The 20,634-nt window shown below is 49.3% G+C and overlaps 2 protein-coding genes across 3 annotated transcripts; both read left to right on the top strand.

Annotated features, from left to right (window-relative positions):
* The first annotated feature begins 37 nt into the window (after window positions 1–37).
* LOC130373099 (solute carrier family 15 member 1-like) lies at window positions 38–6,549 on the top strand. The gene is given in 21 exon segments (XM_056579353.1): window positions 38–59; window positions 304–445; window positions 655–774; window positions 1,112–1,211; window positions 1,361–1,451; window positions 1,648–1,731; window positions 1,831–1,913; window positions 2,008–2,094; window positions 2,201–2,290; window positions 2,411–2,455; window positions 2,542–2,574; window positions 3,030–3,118; window positions 3,292–3,373; window positions 3,560–3,628; window positions 3,820–4,011; window positions 4,273–4,319; window positions 4,448–4,552; window positions 4,646–4,757; window positions 5,243–5,380; window positions 5,715–5,822; window positions 6,179–6,549. Coding segments are annotated over 21 exon segments (2,064 nt in total). The 5' UTR covers window positions 38–52; the 3' UTR covers window positions 6,419–6,549.
* Window positions 6,550–7,954: 1,405 nt separating this feature from the next.
* On the top strand, window positions 7,955–20,312 carry LOC130373101 (serine/threonine-protein kinase 24-like). Of its 2 annotated transcripts, none has more exons than XM_056579360.1 (12): window positions 7,955–8,419; window positions 8,523–8,648; window positions 11,080–11,310; window positions 11,505–11,561; window positions 11,695–11,803; window positions 12,817–12,974; window positions 14,104–14,289; window positions 14,483–14,628; window positions 15,279–15,444; window positions 15,611–15,679; window positions 16,694–16,815; window positions 17,150–20,311. In XM_056579360.1, the coding sequence occupies exons 2-12, from the start codon at window positions 8,607–8,609 to the stop codon at window positions 17,181–17,183; spliced, it is 1,320 nt and encodes a 439-aa protein (XP_056435335.1). In that variant the 5' UTR covers window positions 7,955–8,419; window positions 8,523–8,606; the 3' UTR covers window positions 17,184–20,311. The 2 variants fall into 2 exon arrangements, with proteins under 2 accessions (XP_056435335.1, XP_056435334.1); XM_056579359.1 differs by having other exon boundaries at window positions 7,961–8,419; window positions 8,505–8,648; window positions 17,150–20,312.
* Window positions 20,313–20,634: the final 322 nt, after the last annotated feature.

Here is a 20,634-nt window from a genome sequence, read left to right as displayed (position 1 = left end):
CATCTTCTTCATCGTGGTCAACGAGTTCTGCGAGAGGTTCTCCTACTATGGCATGCGTGGTGAGACTCAATTTGTATTTTTGATTGTGTTGTTTCGCAGTGTTGAGCCTCTTGCCCAGGCCCTTCATGTTCAATTCTTAACGTTAGTTGTTTAATGTTCTGGTCTCAATGAAATTACCTGGTTAAATAAATGTAAACAAATTTAAAGAGTGTTCAATACATTAGAGCGGCCTCAACCAATCACAGCTCAGCGCAGTATGAAGCCGCTGTGTGTAACGGTCTGTCCGTGTGCGTCCGTTGGCAGCCGTGCTGGTGCTGTACTTCAAGTACTTCCTGCGCTGGGACGATGACCTGGCAACCTCCATCTACCATGCCTTCGTGGCCCTATGCTACCTGACCCCCATCCTGGGCGCCATCGTGGCCGACTCCTGGCTCGGGAAGTTTAAGTGAGCGTCAAACCCCGCGCCATTTTGTTTTTTATTGCCCTCTAAGCTCCCGAGAGGAAAACGCTGAACGTTAAAACTGCACTATGTAACTTTTGTACTGCAGCCATTCACTCCATCACCTACACGCAGCTTTAACCTAATTGGTGTCTCAAGCACAGGCCAAACTTTTAATAGAAGTGTCCGGTGACCTTTGACCTCTCCACCTGCAGGACCATCATCTACCTGTCCATCGTCTACGCTCTCGGCCAGGTCGTGATGGCCATCAGCGCCATCCATGACCTCACCGACTACGACTGGAACGGCACACCCGACAACATGACCCTCCACGTGTGGGTGGAACGCTTTGAGACCTAAGAAGAATGCTAATCATCAGCGCTCAGATCTTACCTACAGCCCCTTTTATAACACTGGTGTATATACTAGCCCTGAAACCCTACCTACATCACCTTTAGTAATACCGCTATAGATATTATATTTATATATTTGAAATAGCTCATAGATCTTACCTTTAATTTATTTATTTTTATTTTTAATTTCTCTTTAATTATGACGGTATATATTATAGCGTTTAGATGCTACCTCCTGCCCCCTTAACGCCCCTGCGCTGTCGCCCCCCCCCCCCCCCCCCCCCCCCCCCCCCCCCCCCCCCCCCCCCCCCCCCCGCAGAGCCCTGTCCATGGTGGGCCTGGTCCTCATCGCTCTGGGGACGGGGGGCATCAAGCCGTGTGTGGCGGCCTTCGGCGGGGACCAGTTTCAGGACCACCAGGTGAGTGGTACCTCCAGAACCACCGGGTGTGGGACCCCACTGCCTGCTGTAGTCGCGCGGTGTGGGTTCACTCGGGGCTACGCACCACACACACACACGGAGAGCAGTGAGTCACGCCGGCCGCCTCCTCCTCCCCCCCCCCTCCACAGGAGAGGCAGCGCAGCACCTTCTTCTCCGTGTTCTACCTGTGCATCAACGCCGGGAGCCTGCTGTCCACCATCATCACACCCATCCTCCGAGGTACGCCCGGAGGGGAACCCGTCTTAAAGCTCATCTTCAAGCATCGTTGGAAATTTAACCATGACATTAATTCAATAATAATCAGGATTCCCCCAAAGTAAATTGAGTGAACGAAGAGGATGCTGATTTGACACCAGCGCACCTAGCCCTGAGCAGTCGTTGTTTACCCATGAGTCCGTCCATTCTCTGTCTGCAGCCCAGGAGTGTGGGATCCACACCCAGCAGAAGTGTTACTCTCTGGCCTTCGGCGTTCCGGCAGCCCTCATGGTGGTGGCACTGGGTATGTCTCAGACTGTCTCCAGCTTTAAACGATACATCAAACAGTAAAGTGTAGTGAAAAGTCTGTACGGCATAGATAAAGGACGCATTGTCCTTACAGTTGTGTTCATCGCCGGGAGCGGTATGTACCACAAGGCTGAGCCACAGGGGAATATCCTCCTGGATGTCTGCAAATGTATTGGAGTGAGTATAGATACAGGTCCTAACCACGACGTCAACGCGGGCATAGTAGCTGTTGTCATTTAGACATCATTTGTTAATTTGCTCTCCTGTTCAGTTTGCCATTAAGAACCGATTCAGACACAGAGGCAAAGAATTCCCCAAGAGGACTCACTGGATGGACTGGGCGGATGAAAAATACGAGGTAGAACCTTTGTAAACACGTTTTAAACTTTGAGTACAGCTCCTTGCAGCGATATGGTAGGTATGCCTCTATTCAACAACTCCTACCTCTCTCCCTGCTCTGATAGAAACTCCTCATCGCCCAAATCAAAATGGTGCTCAAGGTTCTCTTCCTCTACATTCCCCTTCCCATGTTCTGGACACTTTTTGACCAAAAGGTAATTCTGATTTAACCCATCTTCCAGTTTCACGATAACGTCGCATTTTATATAAAATGCATAATTCATGTTGGTCTAAAGTTCCGAGTTAATGCTCATACTCATACCATCAATCCACAGGGCTCAAGGTGGACTTTCCAGGCCACCACTATGGATGGAAACTTTGTACGTATCACGTTGAATCATCCATGAAAACAGAAGCAGAAGGTGTTGCTCCAGTCGTGCTCACCTCCCTCTCTCCCTCCCCCCAGGGTCTCTTAGTCCTGCAGCCCGACCAGATGCAGGTAAACCCACGACGGACTGGGGTGGATGTTGAGAAAGCCTGCAACAAACCATGACCTGCATAGACGACTACTCTAATGATTATTTCACCATTAATCGATTCTTCATCCAGCCTAGAAAGTAGAATCAATAAGAGCAAATGCCATCACGAGTAATCAGAGTCCAAAGTGAAAGTTGATTAAATGTCTTTGCTTTATCTGAATAGCATCCAAGAGCATAAATAGTATTCATTCTATAATGAATAATTAACCCAATGATTGACTTTCTGAATCACCAAGCAGCAAATATTTGTATTTGATGATTGACCGAAACGAATAATAGATTATTGAAATTTGAATACATTTTCTGTTGATTGACCTTTTGATAATTTGTTTTAGCCCTAATGTAGAGAGAGGATCAACAGGTCCCACTTATCATCGTTTTATGTTATTCTCAATCCGTGTTCTTTCCCTGTTAGACGGTGAACCCCATCCTCATCTTGACGCTGGTTCCCATCATGGACAGTGTGGTGTACCCTCTGATCAGAAAATGTGGGCTGAACTTCACGTGAGTCTGCTTATCGTTGAAGATCATGAATACAGGACATCGATAGCTGTTGTGGAAACACAGATGTTCATTCAATCAGCTAGATGTGGTGGAATGCAGAAGAGATATTTCTTGTGTATCGTTTAAAGAACGATGCTTCAATGATGGGTCTGAGGTCAGTGTTCTCCCAACAGACCTCTGAAGAGGATGACCGTTGGAATGTTCCTCGCCGCCATGGCCTTTGTCGCTGCCGCCCTGGTCCAGATCGAAATTGATGTGAGTATCTGAAAAGCAATGACACATACCAGTGTTGGGAATCGAACCAAACTGTAGTTCGAATAGAGCCTAATGGTAAGAAAGCCATTTATTTTGGTTCACAATAACAGAACTGATTTGGAGACTTACCAACACTCAGACCAAAGCAATGTGCTAACTCCCAGTACCTACGTACCAACCTTCCAGAAAACTCTGCCTGTCTTCCCGTCGGGCGTCCAAAGCCAGCTGAAGAGCATCAACCTGGGGAGGGATCCTGTGACCCTGACCCTGTCCCAGCACACTGTGCAGCTGGCCCCCGGACAGGTCCGTCAGCCCAAATCTGCACCTTCGCTTTATGACTTTATGGTTTTTTAAATCAATATTCCACTTTTTTCGCGTTTCTTATGTTGAATATAAAATGCCTTTGATCCAAGAAAAAAACGTATGCAATACATATACAAATTTAGTGAATGACCGTAATGATAAACTATTTAATTGAATTTCTTTCTGTCCGGCAGGCTAGTGACTACTTTACGTTTGATGAAGATTTCATCATCGTTTCTGTTGACAACACTTCGATCAGTCAAAACTTGACCTTAGCCAAGGGCAAGCGACAATCAGTTATCCTCCCCTCAAACAACACACAAGAGTGGCCAATGGTAAACAATTATCCTTGTCTGTCTGTCTGTCTGTCTGTCTGTCTGTCTGTCTGTCTGTCTGTCTGTCTGTCTGTCTGTCTGTCTGTCTGTCTGTCTGTCTGTCTGTCTGTCTGTCTGTCTGTCTGTCTGTCTGTCTGTCTGTCTGTCTGTCTGTCTGTCTGTCTGTCTGTCTGTCTGTCTGTCTGTCTGTATGTCTGTCTGTTTATCTATCTACATCAAATCTGAATAATGTCAGTTAAATGTAGGTTTTATCCATTACAGACTGAGGATTTAACTGCCAAACCAGAGCAAGGCGCCAATGCCATTAGGTGAGTTTTGTATTATAGAGTTATATATATATATATATTAGGATATATACTGGAGGTAAATCCACGTGATGTTAAGACGCTACACACGATTTATTTGTTTATATTTCTTCCGGATAAAAACCTTTCAGATTTGTGAGTGGGATATATCCACTGAATATATCAACAGGCGGACTGGACTTCGGAATTACCGATGAATCCCTCTACTCAAACTACTCTTTGCTCACATATGGATCGTAAGAAACATTTCTATATATTTTCCGCCTTGTTATTATTTTAGTCAGAACTCCATCTTAAGTTGTTTTTTAAATGCCTATCTCTCTCTCCAGGACCGTCTTCACTATAGAGAGCGGGGGAGAGTCTTGTGAATATTCACGAGAGTTTGGCTTTGGAAGCTCCTACACGTTAATTATCCCCAGCTCGTTCACCTTCGGACCTGACGTAAGTTGAAGAAGATCGGAATCATAGATAAAAGATAGGGAAAACAAATCAGTGTATTAAATACCAAATATAAAACAAATGGACTTTGTATGTGTTAAACCTGCACTATGCATGTTTTCCTACGAGCGCCCTCTAGTGGCTTTAGACGACAGTAGCGGTCGTCTGATAATAAAGCTCCAACTGTAGCTTTCAGTTAGTTTACAAACGAAAAGTACCCTGGATGGATTGACTCGTGGATGGGCGTGATTTATTCTTGAGAATCTTTGGTGTTCAGATCCATTTTTAATGTACTGAAAAGCAGAAAAAGTTACATAGTGCAGGTTTAGATTGAGTATTACTGATATTCAGAAACATCTTTCATGACGGAAACTAAGGTAACCCTGGCAGGAGCGATCTGACCTCAACTGAAACGGTTGATCTACTTTGTTCTCCCACGTTCTCCTCCATCGTCTGAGTGAACAGATCTCTCGTCTTATTGTGTACAGTGTGCGGCCTCCATTGGTGTTGCTGAAGACATCAAGCCCAACTCGGTGCACATGGCGCTGCAGATCCCTCAGTACTTCCTGATTACTGCGGGGGAGGTGGTGTTCTCGGTCACCGGGCTGGAGTTCTCCTACTCACAGGTGAAGACCACGAGAGTCATGAGTACCTCAATGTACTCATGACTCTCCATGTGGCCCGTGGTACGCACGGAGTAGAGCATTGGGTGGAGGATGGATTTTAAAGATGCTGTCACATATAATTAAGGAATACAATAAACTTTTTTATTACAAGAGAATCATTCTCTTTTGCATTTAAAAAGAACTGTGCAACTTCCTCTGTAGTAGTTTATATATTTTTTTATCAGATTTTCATTTTTTACAGGGATGTATTCATTGATCACACGAACCGTTCACATATGCACAAGGCGTCCCTTAGAATCTCCTGCTGACGGTACTATGACCCTTCTCTCCCCAGGCGCCCAGCAACATGAAGGCCGTGCTACAGGCCGGCTGGCTCTTCACTGTGGCCATCGGAAACTTCATCGTGCTCATCGTGGCGGAGCTCGCACAGATCCCCGAGCAGGTATACAGAAGGAGTCCTCTCTATACAATCTTCGGCCGAGTGCCGAAGTTGTTTCACAGCCGTGCTGAGATTCAGTACAACAACACGACCTCAAGTGTGATATTGCTTTTATACAACAGTTCTACAAGCACCATTTATTAGTTAACATTGGTTTGATTTTTAATTATTTATTTGGCTACACCAACACAAATAGATCCGTGCTGCTCTTTGGTCATCTGTGTCTTTGTCTGCCCCCTGGAAAACCCCATTTCCTTCGGATTAAATAAAGTTGTATCTATCTTATCTTCTGCCGTGAACGGTCCCAAAAGTGAAGTTCACACGACAGTAACGTTGACGCTGCGTCTTTGTCCCCCCAGTGGGCGGAGTACGTCCTCTTCGCCTCTCTGCTGGTCGCTGTGTGTGTGATCTTCTCCATCATGGCACACTTCTACACCTACATGGACCCGGCGGAGATCGAGGCCCAGTTCAGGAAGAAGGACGACGACCACGAGGTCCGCGCAGAGAGGAAGGAGAGCAAGGACAGTCGGAGGAGCCAGAGGTCCTCCCTGGAGATGACCGAGGGCACAGGAAGTGATCCCAAACAGAACAGGATGTAGACACCTGTCCATGTGGGCTTTAGGGAGTCTTGTGTCTGTCTGTTGAGATGTTAATACTGCCAGTATTGTTTTGTTGACCACTGTGTGTAAGTGTGTGTGTGTGTGTGTGTGTGTGTGTGTGTGTGTGTGTGTGTGTGTGTGTGTGTGTGTGTGTGTGTGTGTGTGGGTGGGTGCGCGTGTGTGTGTGTGTGTATGTGTGTGTAAAAGAGGGAGTGTGAGAGATAGATATAAATCTCTGATTCTGTGTAATGTTTAACAAGCCTTGAGAATAAAAATTGAACATGTATGTTTTTTTGTTATTGTTACTCGTGAAAACTGAAAACTTATGAAAACTGTTTAACCAATTCCCCTGGGGAAGATGTTTAGGGTAGGACCGAACACCCACTTAAGCATGGGAGGTTTCTGTGTTACTTTTGCTTCATGATACATCAAATTGATACAGCGCTTTTCCAAATGCTCAAAAACATTTCAAAATAGCAGCTAAATCATACAAATAAAAATTAAAAACGTTTAAAGCCCAATCCGATTTCTATCCCTTACCCCTTCCCCTTCCCCCTCCCCCTTGTTTTGAAGGGGTAAGGGGAAGGGGTAAGGGGTAGAAATCGGATTGGGCCTAAAGCTTAAAAGCAAGGGTGAAAAGCTGTGTTTGGAGGGCTGTTTTGAGTGATGAAAGAGTGTTGGTATTGCGGAGGTCGTTGGGGAGGGTGAGAGGGTGAGAGGGTGAGAGGGTGAGAGTGAGAGGGTGGGGGCGGCTGCCAAGGCTCTGTCTCCCCAGGACCGGAGGGGCTGGGGAAGACTTGACCTCAGCGGACCTGAGACAACGGGCAGGGGTCTGGCGGTGGAGAAGGTCAGAGAGGTAGGGAGGGGCCCGGTTGTTGAGGGCATTGAAGGTGAGGAGTAGTGTTTTGAAATCAATCCGGTATTTGACGAATTGAAATCCACATGTTGGCTGAAGTTGAAGACGTCCAGAAGTTCTTCAGAGGTTTTGGAGATGGATGAGTGGACATGTTTGTCGAAGTCACAGAGTAGCAGAATGGATGGAGTGATGGGGGGGGGAGGCTATTCCCCCTCTCTCTCTCTCTCTCTCTCTCTCTCTCTCTCCCTCTCTCTCTCTCTCTCTCTCTCTCTCTCTCTCTCTCTCTCTCTCTCTCTGTCTCTCTCTCTCTCTCTCTCTCTCTCTCTCTCTCTCTCTCTCTCTCTCTCTCTCTCTCTCTGTCTCTTTCTCTTTCTCTCTCTCTCTCTCTCTCTCTCTCTCTCTCTCTCTCTCTCTCTCTCTCTCTCTCTCTCTCTCTCTCTCTCTCTCTCTCCGTTGATTCTGTATAGATTCCTTGCTATAAAAAATGAGCAGTTCTGGCCATTGGTTTCTACTAACTGTAAGTAGGCCCTGCTCATAAAGTGACACTTTTTGGTGACTGTATGTGAGCGTCGACACGTGGGCTGTTATTGTTTTTGCTCGGCTGTGATTGGTCCTTTGCTCGGTGATTGGTCCTCTGCTCGGCTGTGATTGGTCCTCCCAAAACATGAGCGAGCGACAGCGATCAAGATGGCGTCATAGGTAGTCCAGAAAAGTGATGAGGACGATCCGCAACGACACCATTCCACAATAGTGGGGGTTCCTTCGCTATTTCTTTTGGTTTTCTAACCGGACGGGAACTACTTTGAACATAAAGCAAGTCGTCTAAATCGCGCAATGAGTGCCCGACGCACTTCTGCATAGTTTAATCCGCCAGCCTTACAGCTAACTCCCACTAGCTGCTAAAGTAGCTAGCGGAGCTCCGAGGGGGACGAGCATAGAGACACGGAGAGCAGAGAGAAAGGGCCGAGGAGAGCAGAGAGACAGGGCCGAGGAGAGCTGAGAGACAGGGCCGAGGAGAGCAGAGAGACAGGGCCGAGGAGAGCAGAAAGACAGGGACGAGGAGAGCAGAGAGACGCGGCCGAGGAGAGCAGAGAGACAGGGCCGGGGAGAGAGAGACGGCCGAGGAGAGAGAGACGGCCGAGGAGGTACGGGTCCACCGCCCACACACTGTTGTTGTTGTCAGGACTTTTACCATAACCATATCTCTGATTGATCCTCGGATCTCAACAGCTGTCATTGTATGGACAGGCACCGCGGACCAGCAGCACCAAGCTCCCGGTAAGGAGCCCTAAGCCCCCCGGTGAGGACCGCTGAGCCCCCCGGTCCGACGCCATGGCTCACTGCCCGGTGCAGGGCAGGCTGCCCGGGGTACAGGTCAGTCTTTCCTCACTTCACCTCTGGAGAAAGTGTACATTGCGTTGTATGACTGCATGGTGCATTTCGAACTTTCATAGAGGTTCGTGTGTGTGTTGTTTTGGACCCATCCTGTGCCCCCACACTGTAGCGGCTGCTGGTTTTATTGGGTTGTTTTAATACAATAGAATGAGCAGGTTTGTCTCGTTTGCCGTCTGCTAGACTGTCAACATTATCTTACTTTTAAATCATTATGAAGTCTTTGTTACGTTTATCTTGCTGTATCTCCCGCCCTCTGTAATTATTTGGTCTCTATGGAGTCTAAAGTCTCAAGCGATGCATTAATGATTAATCCAGCTCATTGTGATTTACTGTAGGGTTTCCACCAGCACCATGCCCGTTCACAGATAATAAACATGGTTCATGTACACAACGACTAGCGAGGTGATGATCAACTCCTTCTCGACCTGAGCCAGCTCTTAATCTGACTGACTCAAGAATACACAGGGCTGAAAACTAGGTCATTTCCCCCCATGCACACAATGTAAGACTACCGGAGACGGGGCAAGCCGTGGCCCCACACTCAAGGCTGTGTTTTCCACCGCCCTCGTTCCGTGTGCTTCAGTCTTGGAAGTTGACCTCTTAGTGATTGTGGTTATAATGTAAACCGAAGGTCAATAGAAAAGCTCTCTGGACAAGATTATTTAAGGGAGGGAGTGCTTGAGACGGGCGTGGGGGCGCGAAGGGACCGCACATCTCTAGGTCGGGGCGGACGCCGATGGGAGAGTGGATCCGATGCATGCTTTTAGAGGGAGGGATTCAGACAGCTTTAGTTGTGGCCGTAGACCCCGCTGACTGGATAAACATCAAGGGAGCTTCAAACATTTTGAAATCACTTGGTCCCGGTGTCCATGTTGTCTCTGCCCCATGCCACTTTTTTTTTTTTCTTTGTAAGCTTCTTTCCACCTGCATGACTGCCCCCACCGTTGTTATGACAGGGATGGGGTACTACTGCCTAGGCTCTCCTTCTTTTGGAGAGGGGGTCTCTCTCTCTGTCTCTCTCTCTCTGTCTCTGTCTCTCCTTCTCTCTGTCTCTCCTCTCTGTGTCTCTCTCTGTCTCCCTCTCTCTCTGTTCGTTGATTCTGTATAGATTCCTTGCTCTAAAAAAGGAGCATTCCTCCTTCCTGTTCGCCCACTCCGTCTCTCAACGGGTTGACGTCTCTCTCCCGTGTGTTCCATCCGTGCATTAGTGGCCCTCTACAGGGAGATATTCTCCCAGGAGTTATGAAAGGCAAAGCCCCTGAGCCAAGCCGGGCCTAAGCACCGCGGTATGGGGGACATTGCAGCCTCAGGTTAAGATGTTTAGCCTCAATATACTGAATGCATGTTTCCGCCTCAGCCCATTAGCCCTAGATACACTGTGTTTGTCTAGCACTGGTGTACAGAAAGTTCTTTATGAGGCCTAATTTCTGAAATCCCTCGTTTATGTCATGCAAATGATAAAACGGTGGCAGGATTTACGTTTGAAGCCGTTTTGGCTTACAGCTGAATAAGAAGGAAGCTGAAGTAGTGGGCACATAAACGACTATCAATCCCCTCGTGGCATGGCAGGAAGTAAGCCTTTTAGTGGAATCAATAAGTCAGGGTTTAGTGCCTCGATTTATACACATCCACTTCATCTTGATTCAGGAGGTCGTTAAGCGCGGCCTGGGACGTACTCACGGCATGCCTCCCAGCCCAGCCCCGCCCTGATACCACAGCCAGACGGCTGGCAGGTGGTCTATCTGTCTACCCTCATTGGAAAAGGTTTAAGACAAGTGCATTGCATTCGTGGCCAGGTCTTTGGCCGAGCTCGTACAACAATCCAAAGCCAATACCTTCGTATGTAAAGGACTTCTTTGTTGGTCAACAAGGCACAACAGGGCCGGTGTTAGGATTAGTGGCGCTGAGTGAGAAGGCGGTTATGGATAACGGGAGTGAAAAATTCCATACTCCACCGTGCCCGCGGTTCTCACGATTAATAAGGATGTGAAATTCTTGAGAATTTGGGCCGCGCTACAAAGCACCGATGAAGTGCGTTTGGTTTTTATAGTACGCACATGACAGAGCTGTCGCCATGCTCCGATGAGTTGTGACGGCCAGACATGTGTTGATTGATACTTTCTGGTAGATTCTTCCCTGAGGTTGCAATGTGCTGAACATCGACATAAGTCAATTCTTTGGACGGGAGAGGCAGAGAAAAGGTTCACAGCTCAGAGTTCTCTATAGGATGTTGGGCGTTGGGTTGAGGTCTGCTGCACTTGTGCGATTTCCATCTCCTCGACCACAGTTCACCACAGCTCAGCAGCAGACAGTTCCCGCCACACATGTCGTCAGTTTCCTGCCACGTTCAAATGAAGTCAATTCTGTTATTCTTCTGTGTTTCTCTCTTCTGACCGGTCGCCCCGAGCAGAACTTCACGGCCGACCCAGAGGAGCTGTTCACCAAGCTGGACAGGATAGGCAAAGGCTCCTTTGGAGAAGTGTTTAAAGGCATCGACAATCGCACCCAGAAGGTGGTGGCCATCAAGACCATCGACCTGGAGGAAGCGGAAGACGAGATAGAAGACATTCAACAGGAAATAACGGTGCTCAGCCAATGTGACAGCCCCTTCGTCACCAAGTATTACGGATCCTACCTCAAGGTAAGCTGTGCTCAGCGCCTAGTGGTAAGGATGTGAAGTATGTATCCAAGTCAACTAACGCCGTCTAACAAGCTTAGGATGATGGCTCTGAACTTTAAGCCCTGTCATTAAACTGGGACTGTGTTCTTCTAGCCTTCCACCGCGGGCGTGTGAATACCTGCGGTCTGAATCCTTGCTTCTCTTGACTTTTTCAGGGTACAAAACTATGGATCATTATGGAATATCTAGGAGGAGGGTCTGCCTTGGATCTGGTGAGTTGTAAAGAGATGATGTCACCGTGGAACACCTGAGAACAGGTCGCCTGTCCTTTAACAATGTGTTAACACACACTCGGTTGAACAACGTTGTGTGTGTGGACCCCCCCCCCCCCCCCCCCCCCCCCAGCTGGAGCCGGGGGCCCTGGACGAGACGCAGATAGCCACCATCCTGAGGGAGATCCTGAAGGGCCTGGAGTACCTGCACTCCGAGAAGAAGATCCATCGGGACATTAAGGGTGAGCGTCCTCTAGGGACGGGCTCAGCCGGGTGACCCCAGGGTCCGCATCTCGGGGTCCGCACCGCGGGGTCCGTCCCTGTCACTCTGGATCCTCTGCATGCGGCCCAACTTACATTTAGTTAGATTCTCTGATTTTGAGTAGTGCTGAACGATTTGGGGAGAGAATCTAATTACGATTATTGCTGACATATGTAGTAGGGCTGGGCGATATATCGATATTTGAAATGTATCCATATTTTTTCAAGCGAGATATGGAACGAGGCGCTATCGTCAACATCGATATAGTTTAATTTGTGTTGAAAGTACAGCATATTTTATCCCGATAACAGCAGTTTCGAACCGCGCCTGCCGCCTGTTATTTCGTAACTCTGCTTATCTCTCTCCCGCTCTGCCTCCGGCTCACACACGCTCTGCCCCGGCCCGGCCCCCCGTCCACTCACGGCACTTTTTTAAATCTCCTACATAGGTAGGTAGGCTATAGTAGTAACGGCAGCTCCACGGTAACTCCCCCCCCCCCCCCCCCCCCCCATCAGCAAGGCAGGTTAACGAGCCCAGCGACGCAGGCAGGCTGGAGATGAGGGCACAGTGGCGCCACCGAAGTAGAATGACGAGCTGGAGCGCGGCAACAGCAACCATGTTACTGCATCAGCAAATATCGATTTTTATCATATATCGATATCCTGCTTGAAGATGTCGAGATATGGCTTTTGTTCCATATCGCCCAGCCCTAATATATAGCTCTGATGTGTGTTTGTGCGTAACTTTTTTGTGTTGCACGCGTCTATTGACATTAATCTCGATTAAATGAACATTTATGTTGCATTAATTAACATTCATCACGTTTTATGTTGCATTCTACAGACAAGGTATTGGATTTGCTTGCGTCTATTAACGTGTGTGTGTGTGTGTGTGTGTGTGTGTGTGTGTGTGTGTGTGTGTGTGTGTGTGTGTGTGTGTGTGTGTGTGTGTGTGTGTGTGTGTGTGTGTGTGTGTGTGTGTGTGTGTGTCCAGCGGCCAACGTGCTGCTCTCGGAGCAGGGCGACGTGAAGCTGGCGGACTTCGGCGTGGCGGGGCAGTTGACGGACACGCAGATCAAGAGGAACACCTTCGTGGGAACGCCGTTCTGGATGGCGCCCGAGGTCATAAAGCAGTCGGCCTACGACTCAAAGGTCAGGATATAGGCTCCGCCCCCTTACCTTATGGCCCGAGGCGTGGGATGGCGCCGGTTCTTCAGTTTGTATCGTTTCCTTCCCACTGATACCCGTATGAGGCAGCTGTTCCTCCCTTATCTGTCCTGAGGTGGCCTTTGTTCTTGCTGCTGTCCGACCCCAGAGCCCGCGGGTTGGTTAAATGATTGATGTAAGGTTGTATTTATGGCCGCGCCCAAATCCTCTTGGTAAACAAACCACGTTATCAGTATTCATTTACGTTATTTAAATTAATTATGACCAGGATTTTTTTTGGTCAAATACATAAAAAAGTTCCCTGATCAGTGACTTGCTGATCTCCCGGGGGTCAAATCCCCCCAAACGACATCCTACGTCCAAACCCACCGAAGGGGATCTCAGCTCCAGCTGCTGTCGGACCGCCCGTCCTCCACGTGCTTGCCTCTCCCCCGGCTCACCGCTGCATTATTGATGCCGCCTGGCCGCGGTGGGCGACTGCCGGGCTGTAATGGGCTGCACCTCTTGGGCTGGGAGCCGGGGAGCACCGGGTTGTTCACGCCCGGGTTGGGCCAACGGTTCCTTCGCCACGCCGCTGCCTCAGCGTTGGAACGTCAAATCAAAGGATTTAGCTACTTCCCATTGAATCATTAATTTAAAAGAATAGAACCTCAACATCAGCTTCCGTCAGGTCTTAACGCAGTAACTCGTAAGGGCTGATTATGGTCCCACATTCACGCAACGCAGACGCTTCGACGCAGTCGTGGACCTTTATGGTTCTGCATCGGGTTTGAGTAAGTGGACCAATCACAGCCCTCGCTGCTGCGTCGTCTCGACGAAAGGTTAACATGTTTGGGAGGCGTGCGTCACGCCCTTGCGGTGGACGCAAGGAGGGTCCACAAGGACGTAAGGGGTCCGTAGCCCCCTTGGGTTGTGTGAACGTGGGGCCATAATCAGCCCTTAACAGCTGAACGGTGCCATCGGGTCTTAACGCAGTGACTCCCACAGCTGACAGGGAGCGGCGCTTCAGACTGGGATCTGACACCCCTCGGCCCAGTGTTGAAGGGGGAACTGACCCCGACCGGACTGGACCAGTTTGGTGTTTTGAGCCCAGAATTGTTTTTGTGTCGTACAGGCAGACATCTGGTCCCTGGGCATCACAGCCATAGAGCTGGCCAAGGGGGAACCGCCCCACTCTGAGATGCACCCCATGAAGGTCCTGTTCCTCATCCCCAAGAACAACCCCCCCACCCTGGAGGGCAACTACAGCAAACCCCTGAAGGAGTTCATCGAGGCCTGCCTGAACAAGGAGCCCAGCTTTGTAAGTTGGACGTGCGCTTCGCACTGAGTGCTCCTGTGCCCTAAAGGGGACATATTATACCACCAGGTGAGGCAGTTTTTCCAAATGGCGTGTAACGGCTAATCACGCTCACACCTGGTGGTGTAGTAGGTCACCTTTAGGAGGGCGGCCATATGTCCAAGTCCCGTGTTCACGTGTTGTGTTGTGTGTTCAGAGGCCCACCGCCAAAGAGTTGTTGAAGCACAAGTTGATCGTGAGACACGCCAAGAAGACCTCCTACCTGGCGGAGCTGACCGACAAGTACAAGCGCTGGAAGGCGGAGCAGTCGCACCAGGACTCCAGCTCGGACGAGGAGGACTCGTGAGTGGAGGAGGGGGGGGGGGCTTTAAGCTACATGGGTTTAGAAGTGAGCGAGAGGGCGGGGCTTAAAGCTAGATGGGTTGAGAGGTGAGAGAGGGGGCGGGGCTTAAAGCTACATGGGTTGAGAGGTGAGAGAGGGGGCGGGGCTTAAAGCTACATGGGTTGAGAGGTGAGAGAGGGGGCGGGGCTTAAAGCTACATGGGTTGAGAGGTGAGAGAGGGGGCGGGGCTTAAAGCTACATGGGTTGAGAGGTGAGAGAGGGGGCGGGGCTTAAAGCTACATGGGTTGAGAGGTGAGAGAGGGGGCGGAGCTTTAAGCTACATGGGTTGAGAGGTGAGTGGGGGCGGGGCTTTAAGCTACATGGGTTGAGAGGTGAGAGAGGGGGCGGGGCTTTAAGCTACATGGGTTGAGAGGTGAGAGAGGGGGCGGGGCTTTAAGCTACATGGGTTGACAGGTGGGAGAGACGGCGGGACTTAGCATGTTACTGTTAACTAGCATACACCGCTAGTTGACCGGTGGTAAGGGAGCTTAAACGGCGTTGCAGTGGACAGGCTGAGAGAGGACAGGGAGTTTAAGCGTGATCCTCAAAGGCCGTCCACACCCAGCGGCTCATCTTCAGTGTCCGTCCGTCCGTCCTGTTCCCCACACAGCGAGCGAGACGACCAGGCGTCCGGCAGCCGCGACCCCGGGAGCGACGACTGGGTCTTCGGCACCATCAAGCCTAACAAGCAGAACCCCCACAAGGTCCCCAACGGAGCGGCCGTCGCCCCCGTGGAGGACCCGGACGCCGTGGAGGCCCAACCGGAGCAGGAGCAGGTGCGGACACCACAGCGTTCTAGCAGGACGTTCTAGCACAGCGTTCTAGCAGGACGTTCTAGCACAGCGTTCTAGCACGACCTTCTACAACAACGTTCTACCACAACATTCTGGAAGGAACGTTTTCATGGTTTCCAACATCCTGCTCTTTTCTTTTTGCGTCTAGGAGCCGGAGATTCCGAGCAGGCCTTTGTCTCAGAGCCTGGCCTCCATCTTCTCTCCGCTGTTCTCTGAGGTGATTATCGTCAAATCGAATAACGAGGGGGTGGGGGGTCGAGGGTCAACGGTTCTAGTGTTGGGGTCTGATAACCGGTGGGCCTTGGCTCGCTCTACGCTGTCATTATCAGTGTTGGAACATAAATCCCATAATCTTTAAAAGAATAGAATTGACATCAGCTGACCTCAAGTCCTAACGCAGTGACTCTTACAGTGACGGTAACAGTGACCTCAGGTCCTAACGCAGTGACTCTTACAGTAACAGTGACATCAGGTCCTAACGCAGTGACTCTTACAGTGACTCCTACAGTGACGGTAACAGTGACATCAGGTCCTAACGCAGTGACTCTTACAGTGACCTCAGGTCCTAACGCAGTGACTCTTACAGTGACCTCAGGTCCTAACGCAGTGACTCTTGCAGTGACGGTAACAGTGACATCAGGTCCTAACGCAGTGACTCTTCCAGTGACGTAACATCAGGTCCTAACGCAGTGACTCTTACAGTGACTCTTACAGTGACATCAGGTCCTAACGCAGTGACTCTTACAGTGACGGTAACAGTGACATCAGGTCCTAACGCAGTGACTCTTACAGTGACCTCAGGTCCTAACGCAGTGACTCTTACAGTGACCTCAGGTCCTAACGCAGTGACTCTTGCAGTGACGGTAACAGTGACATCAGGTCCTACGCAGTGACTCTTCCAGTGACGTAACATCAGGTCCTAACGCAGTGACTCTTACAGTGACTCTTACAGTGACATCAGGTCCTAACGCAGTGACTCTTACAGTGACGGTAACAGTGACATCAGGTCCTAACGCAGTGACTCTTACAGTGACGGTAACAGTGACCTCAGGTCCTAACGCAGTGACTCTTACAGTGACGGTAACAGTGACATCAGGTCCTAACGCAGTGACGGTAACAGTGACCTCAGGTCCTAACGCAGTGACTCTTACATTGACATCAGGTCCTAACGCAGTGACTCTTACAGTGACGGTAACAGTGACCTCAGGTCCTAACCCAGTGCCTCTTGCAGCTGACGGGGAACGGTAAACCCGGGGCAGCGGAGGAGCTCCAAGGGGCCATCTTCTCCGCCGAGGAGTCGTACCCGGGGATCTGTGACTCTCTGGTGTCCGAGCTGCTGCAGAGACTTCAAAGGTACGCAGGGTTCCCTCCACGTCGTCCCGTCCGAGGGTCGTACCGGCTGAACCCGTGGACCAGTAACTCAGTAGCTCCCAAACAGAGCAGGATGTAGACACCTGTCCATGTGGGCTTTAGGGGGTCTGGTGTCTGTCTGTTGAGATGTTAATACTGCCAGTATTGTTTTGTTGACCTGTGTGTGTGTGTGTGTGTGTGTGTGTGTGTGTGTGTGTGTGTGTGTGTGTGTGTGTGTGTGTGTGTGTGTGTGTGTGTGTGTGTGTGTGTGTGTGTGTGTGTGTGTGTGTGTGTGTGTGTGTGTGTGTGTGTGTGTGTCCCCTAATCGTTCCCCCAGGTATTCCCGGCCGAGGTCTGGCTCCTCCCAGTAGGCGGGGCCCTCTTGTGGCCACGCCCTCCTCCGTCTCCCTGGACACCGCTGGGGGGGGTGGGGGGGAGCTTCCAAGGACAGGCGCCCGGAAGCAAATCATGGGACGAGCGGATACGTTTCCATGGGAACCCCTCCTCCTCCCCGCAGCGCCGACCCCCACCAGGTGGAGCTCCTCCTCCTCCGACCGGGGGCTTCTGATTATGACGCACTGCGGACGCTAAGGAGGATGTGGGCGGGGCTTCTGCACAACGTCTTTACCCTCGACCCCCCCCCCCCAGCCGCCGAGGAACTCATCAGACGTGTGTGTGTGTGTGTGTGTGTGTGTGTGTGTGTGTGTGTGTGTGTGTGTGTGTGTGTGTGTGTGTGTGTGTGTGTGTGTGTGTGTGTGTGTGTGTGTGTGTGTGTGTGTGTGTGTGTGTGTGTGTGTGCGCGCGCCGTGGAGAGGGAAGATTGAAGTGTTCTATTTAAATCTCAGGTATCATGCTTAGAGTGTATGAGATGGTCTGGGAGATGAACAGAGCTATATTGGAGGGGGCTGTACAGACGTGTAAATAAGTTCATTTTTATAAATATAGATATATATCTATATATATATATATGTGTACTGAGAAAAGATTGAGTGAGTATATAAAGAAATCACTGTGTTTATAAATGGCCAAAATGCAAGCTGTAGATTGGTTGGTTTCAAGGCGAGCGTTTCGAGACGGCTTCACTTCAGAGGCCGTTCTTTCGGTGCCCTCGTCTCCATTCCCTTTCTTTTGTATATCTGCTTTTGATTTGACTTAATGTGAAGCTCTCCAGCCGCTCTGTTGAACGGGCGCCGTTGGCTGTGTTAACGTCCCGTTGGCCGTGGCCGCCCCCCCCGCCCCGTTGGCTGTGTTAACGCCCCGTTGGCCGTGGCCGCCCCCCGCCCCGTTGGCTGTGTTAACGCCCCGTTGGCCGTTTGGTTCCTCACTCTTATGCTGTGGCTGGGCCTTTACCATCAAGATGAAGAATGTATACAGAAGGCTGGACCCATGAAAACACTGGATAGCGTGCTCCAGGCCTTTGGCTTCAAGGATGACTTGAGCTATGCTGGACTCTAGGCTGCTAAATTTGACCTTTTATTTCCTTGACCCTCTTTAGTGGCGTGCGTTTCACTGATTGGATCCCAGAGGTCTCTTGGCTCATTCATTCCACTGCACCCGCTGAGCTAAGTCGACGGACTCTCGTCTTCCCCTCACGTTGCAGAGGTGCTGTCGCTTCCCTCAACCCGCCCTCGGCTTGAATTGCACTTAACATTACAGACTATAAATGCCTTTTTTACGATACGCAAAGTAGCCATACATCGGTAGCATGAGGCATCCCGTGTCGCTCTACCCGGGAGTCGGTCCCTCCGGAGGCTGCTCCGGCTGCGGAGCTGGTTCTGCAGTTTGGCACTTTATCGGCGTGAGGCGGGGCTTAGGTCGGGGCCTCGCGGTCCCTTCAGCGGGGGTCCTCTTGGAGACGCGTGCGCTGTAGTGAGGGTCCACTGCTGCTCTTATAATGACGCGCTGGTGAACGTGTGACTGCGAACGTGTGACGCCGCGGTATGCGTTGTAGCATACGAGACTGGAGATCGCCCGAGTCCTGAACACTGGCTTAGATTCTTTAGTTAATGATGGCTGAAGTATTGGTTGATAGATGGGTTTAAGTATTAGCCGCTTTTGAATTGAGTAAGCTTTTTTTTTCTTCTCCATGTGTTATGATAATGCGGCTTTCTTTATGCTTTCGTGCCGATTAGATTATCTAAGTTTCTGCGTCTTGCTTAGTGTTGTTTTAGGTGGTGATTGGGTTTTCTTTGTCGACATTATTGGTAAACGAAACGTCAACCTGCTAAATTCCTGTGTCCGAAAACATTTGACCTTTCTGTCCTGTGCTGTTCACTAACGACATTACACAATTGAATTGGAGGGAAATGAGTAACCAGATCAAACAAGTTAAACGAGGCAGAAGTATATGGTGCTGCAGAACGGGAGCAGGGAGGACGTGGTGTGAGGATCAGTGATTGCTATTGGTCACATTCAGTCAGTTGTTGCCTTTCGGCAAGTTCCTCGTCATAAGTGTTGTCGAAATATACAGTCATATTTCGACAACACTTGTCATGAGATGATTTACGTGCCATGGCTTCACAGCCAAGTATCTCAAACATAATTTGCTCCTGTTCATACTTGTGGTTTTGCACTTTGTATTTTCTTCTGGATATAAACAAGAACTTTAACTCGGCCGTATTTGATTACTCCGGTTTTGTTAGTTGAGCTCAGTAGTGGCAAATATAATTTAACATTTCATGATCCAAAAAAACTATTAAAGATTAACATGTTTTTTTGATGTCGCAATAATTGTGGGGTACCCATCTCTAAAATATGTATGAGTTTGTAACATTGCAGTCAGTTTTTGGAGCAGTGTTAACTTGTTTTTCGTCATCAAGGTGTTCAGAGTTTTGAAATGATTGAGGATCAATAAAGTTCTAATACAAATTTGATGTTACATTTCTTCAACAATCACCGTAGACACGTTCTATTTAATGTGCCTTTGTCGACTTGCCAAAGAATTACAATTGAATTAAAAGAACAAAGCATGAGAATATCAGCCAATACCTCACAGCAACTTTTATTTGTACATCCAAAAAACAAGGTCAAATTTCTCACACTATATACAGATATTCATACAGTGTTTATACACATATTACATAATTTGTACACAAGAAAAATATACATAAAAATGTAAACCTTTGTATACAAAAAATACCTTAGACAAATTAAACAAAGACCGATAACAAAATGTGACTAGAATATTAGCTCATCCTATCATCTTTAAAAACAGTAATACAGTACATTCAATGAGTATAGGAATTTGTCAACCATCTCTGATTTCAAGCAGTTACAATTGCCTACAAGCCCTGTTAATTGTTGTTCTATGTGTCGGGGAGCCAGTCGTTTCCATGCTATGTGAATACAGCAGTATTGCCTTGATTGCCCAAACCCAAGGAACATTCAATCCAACCTGAATTTCAGGAGCACTGTGTGTTGCCCTTCTGGAGAAAGCCTGTCGTCACCTCCGGTGGCGCTACGCGTGGACACTCTAGTAACGTGTTGCCTCTTTGGAACCAGGAGAAAGAGCTGGGCCTCCTCACAGGTGGGACTGGGCTCGAGGGAGACTGAGCGCCGATAGTGACGGGGACGACCGGCTGGGTGAGATTGCAAGCGAAAAGGCAAAAAGACAGTTCAGGGTGGGGTGGGGGACATGTGACACACCGGCTAGTCCTGTTCAAAATAAATATGAATGAGCGTATGCAATGCGTGTTCGTCTTGGATCTGCCGCCTCCGACCGAGTCGGGATCGCTGTGGAGACCGTGCGTAGAGAGGGAGCGTCCTGCTGGGGTTTAATAGCTATCAAAAGTACCTTCCTGACGGCCTATCAGAACAAAGGAC

Source organism: Gadus chalcogrammus, chromosome 20, assembly GCF_026213295.1.
Source record: "Gadus chalcogrammus isolate NIFS_2021 chromosome 20, NIFS_Gcha_1.0, whole genome shotgun sequence".
Lineage (NCBI taxonomy): Eukaryota > Metazoa > Chordata > Actinopteri > Gadiformes > Gadidae > Gadus > Gadus chalcogrammus.
This window is presented reverse-complemented; position numbering and strand designations above follow the sequence as displayed.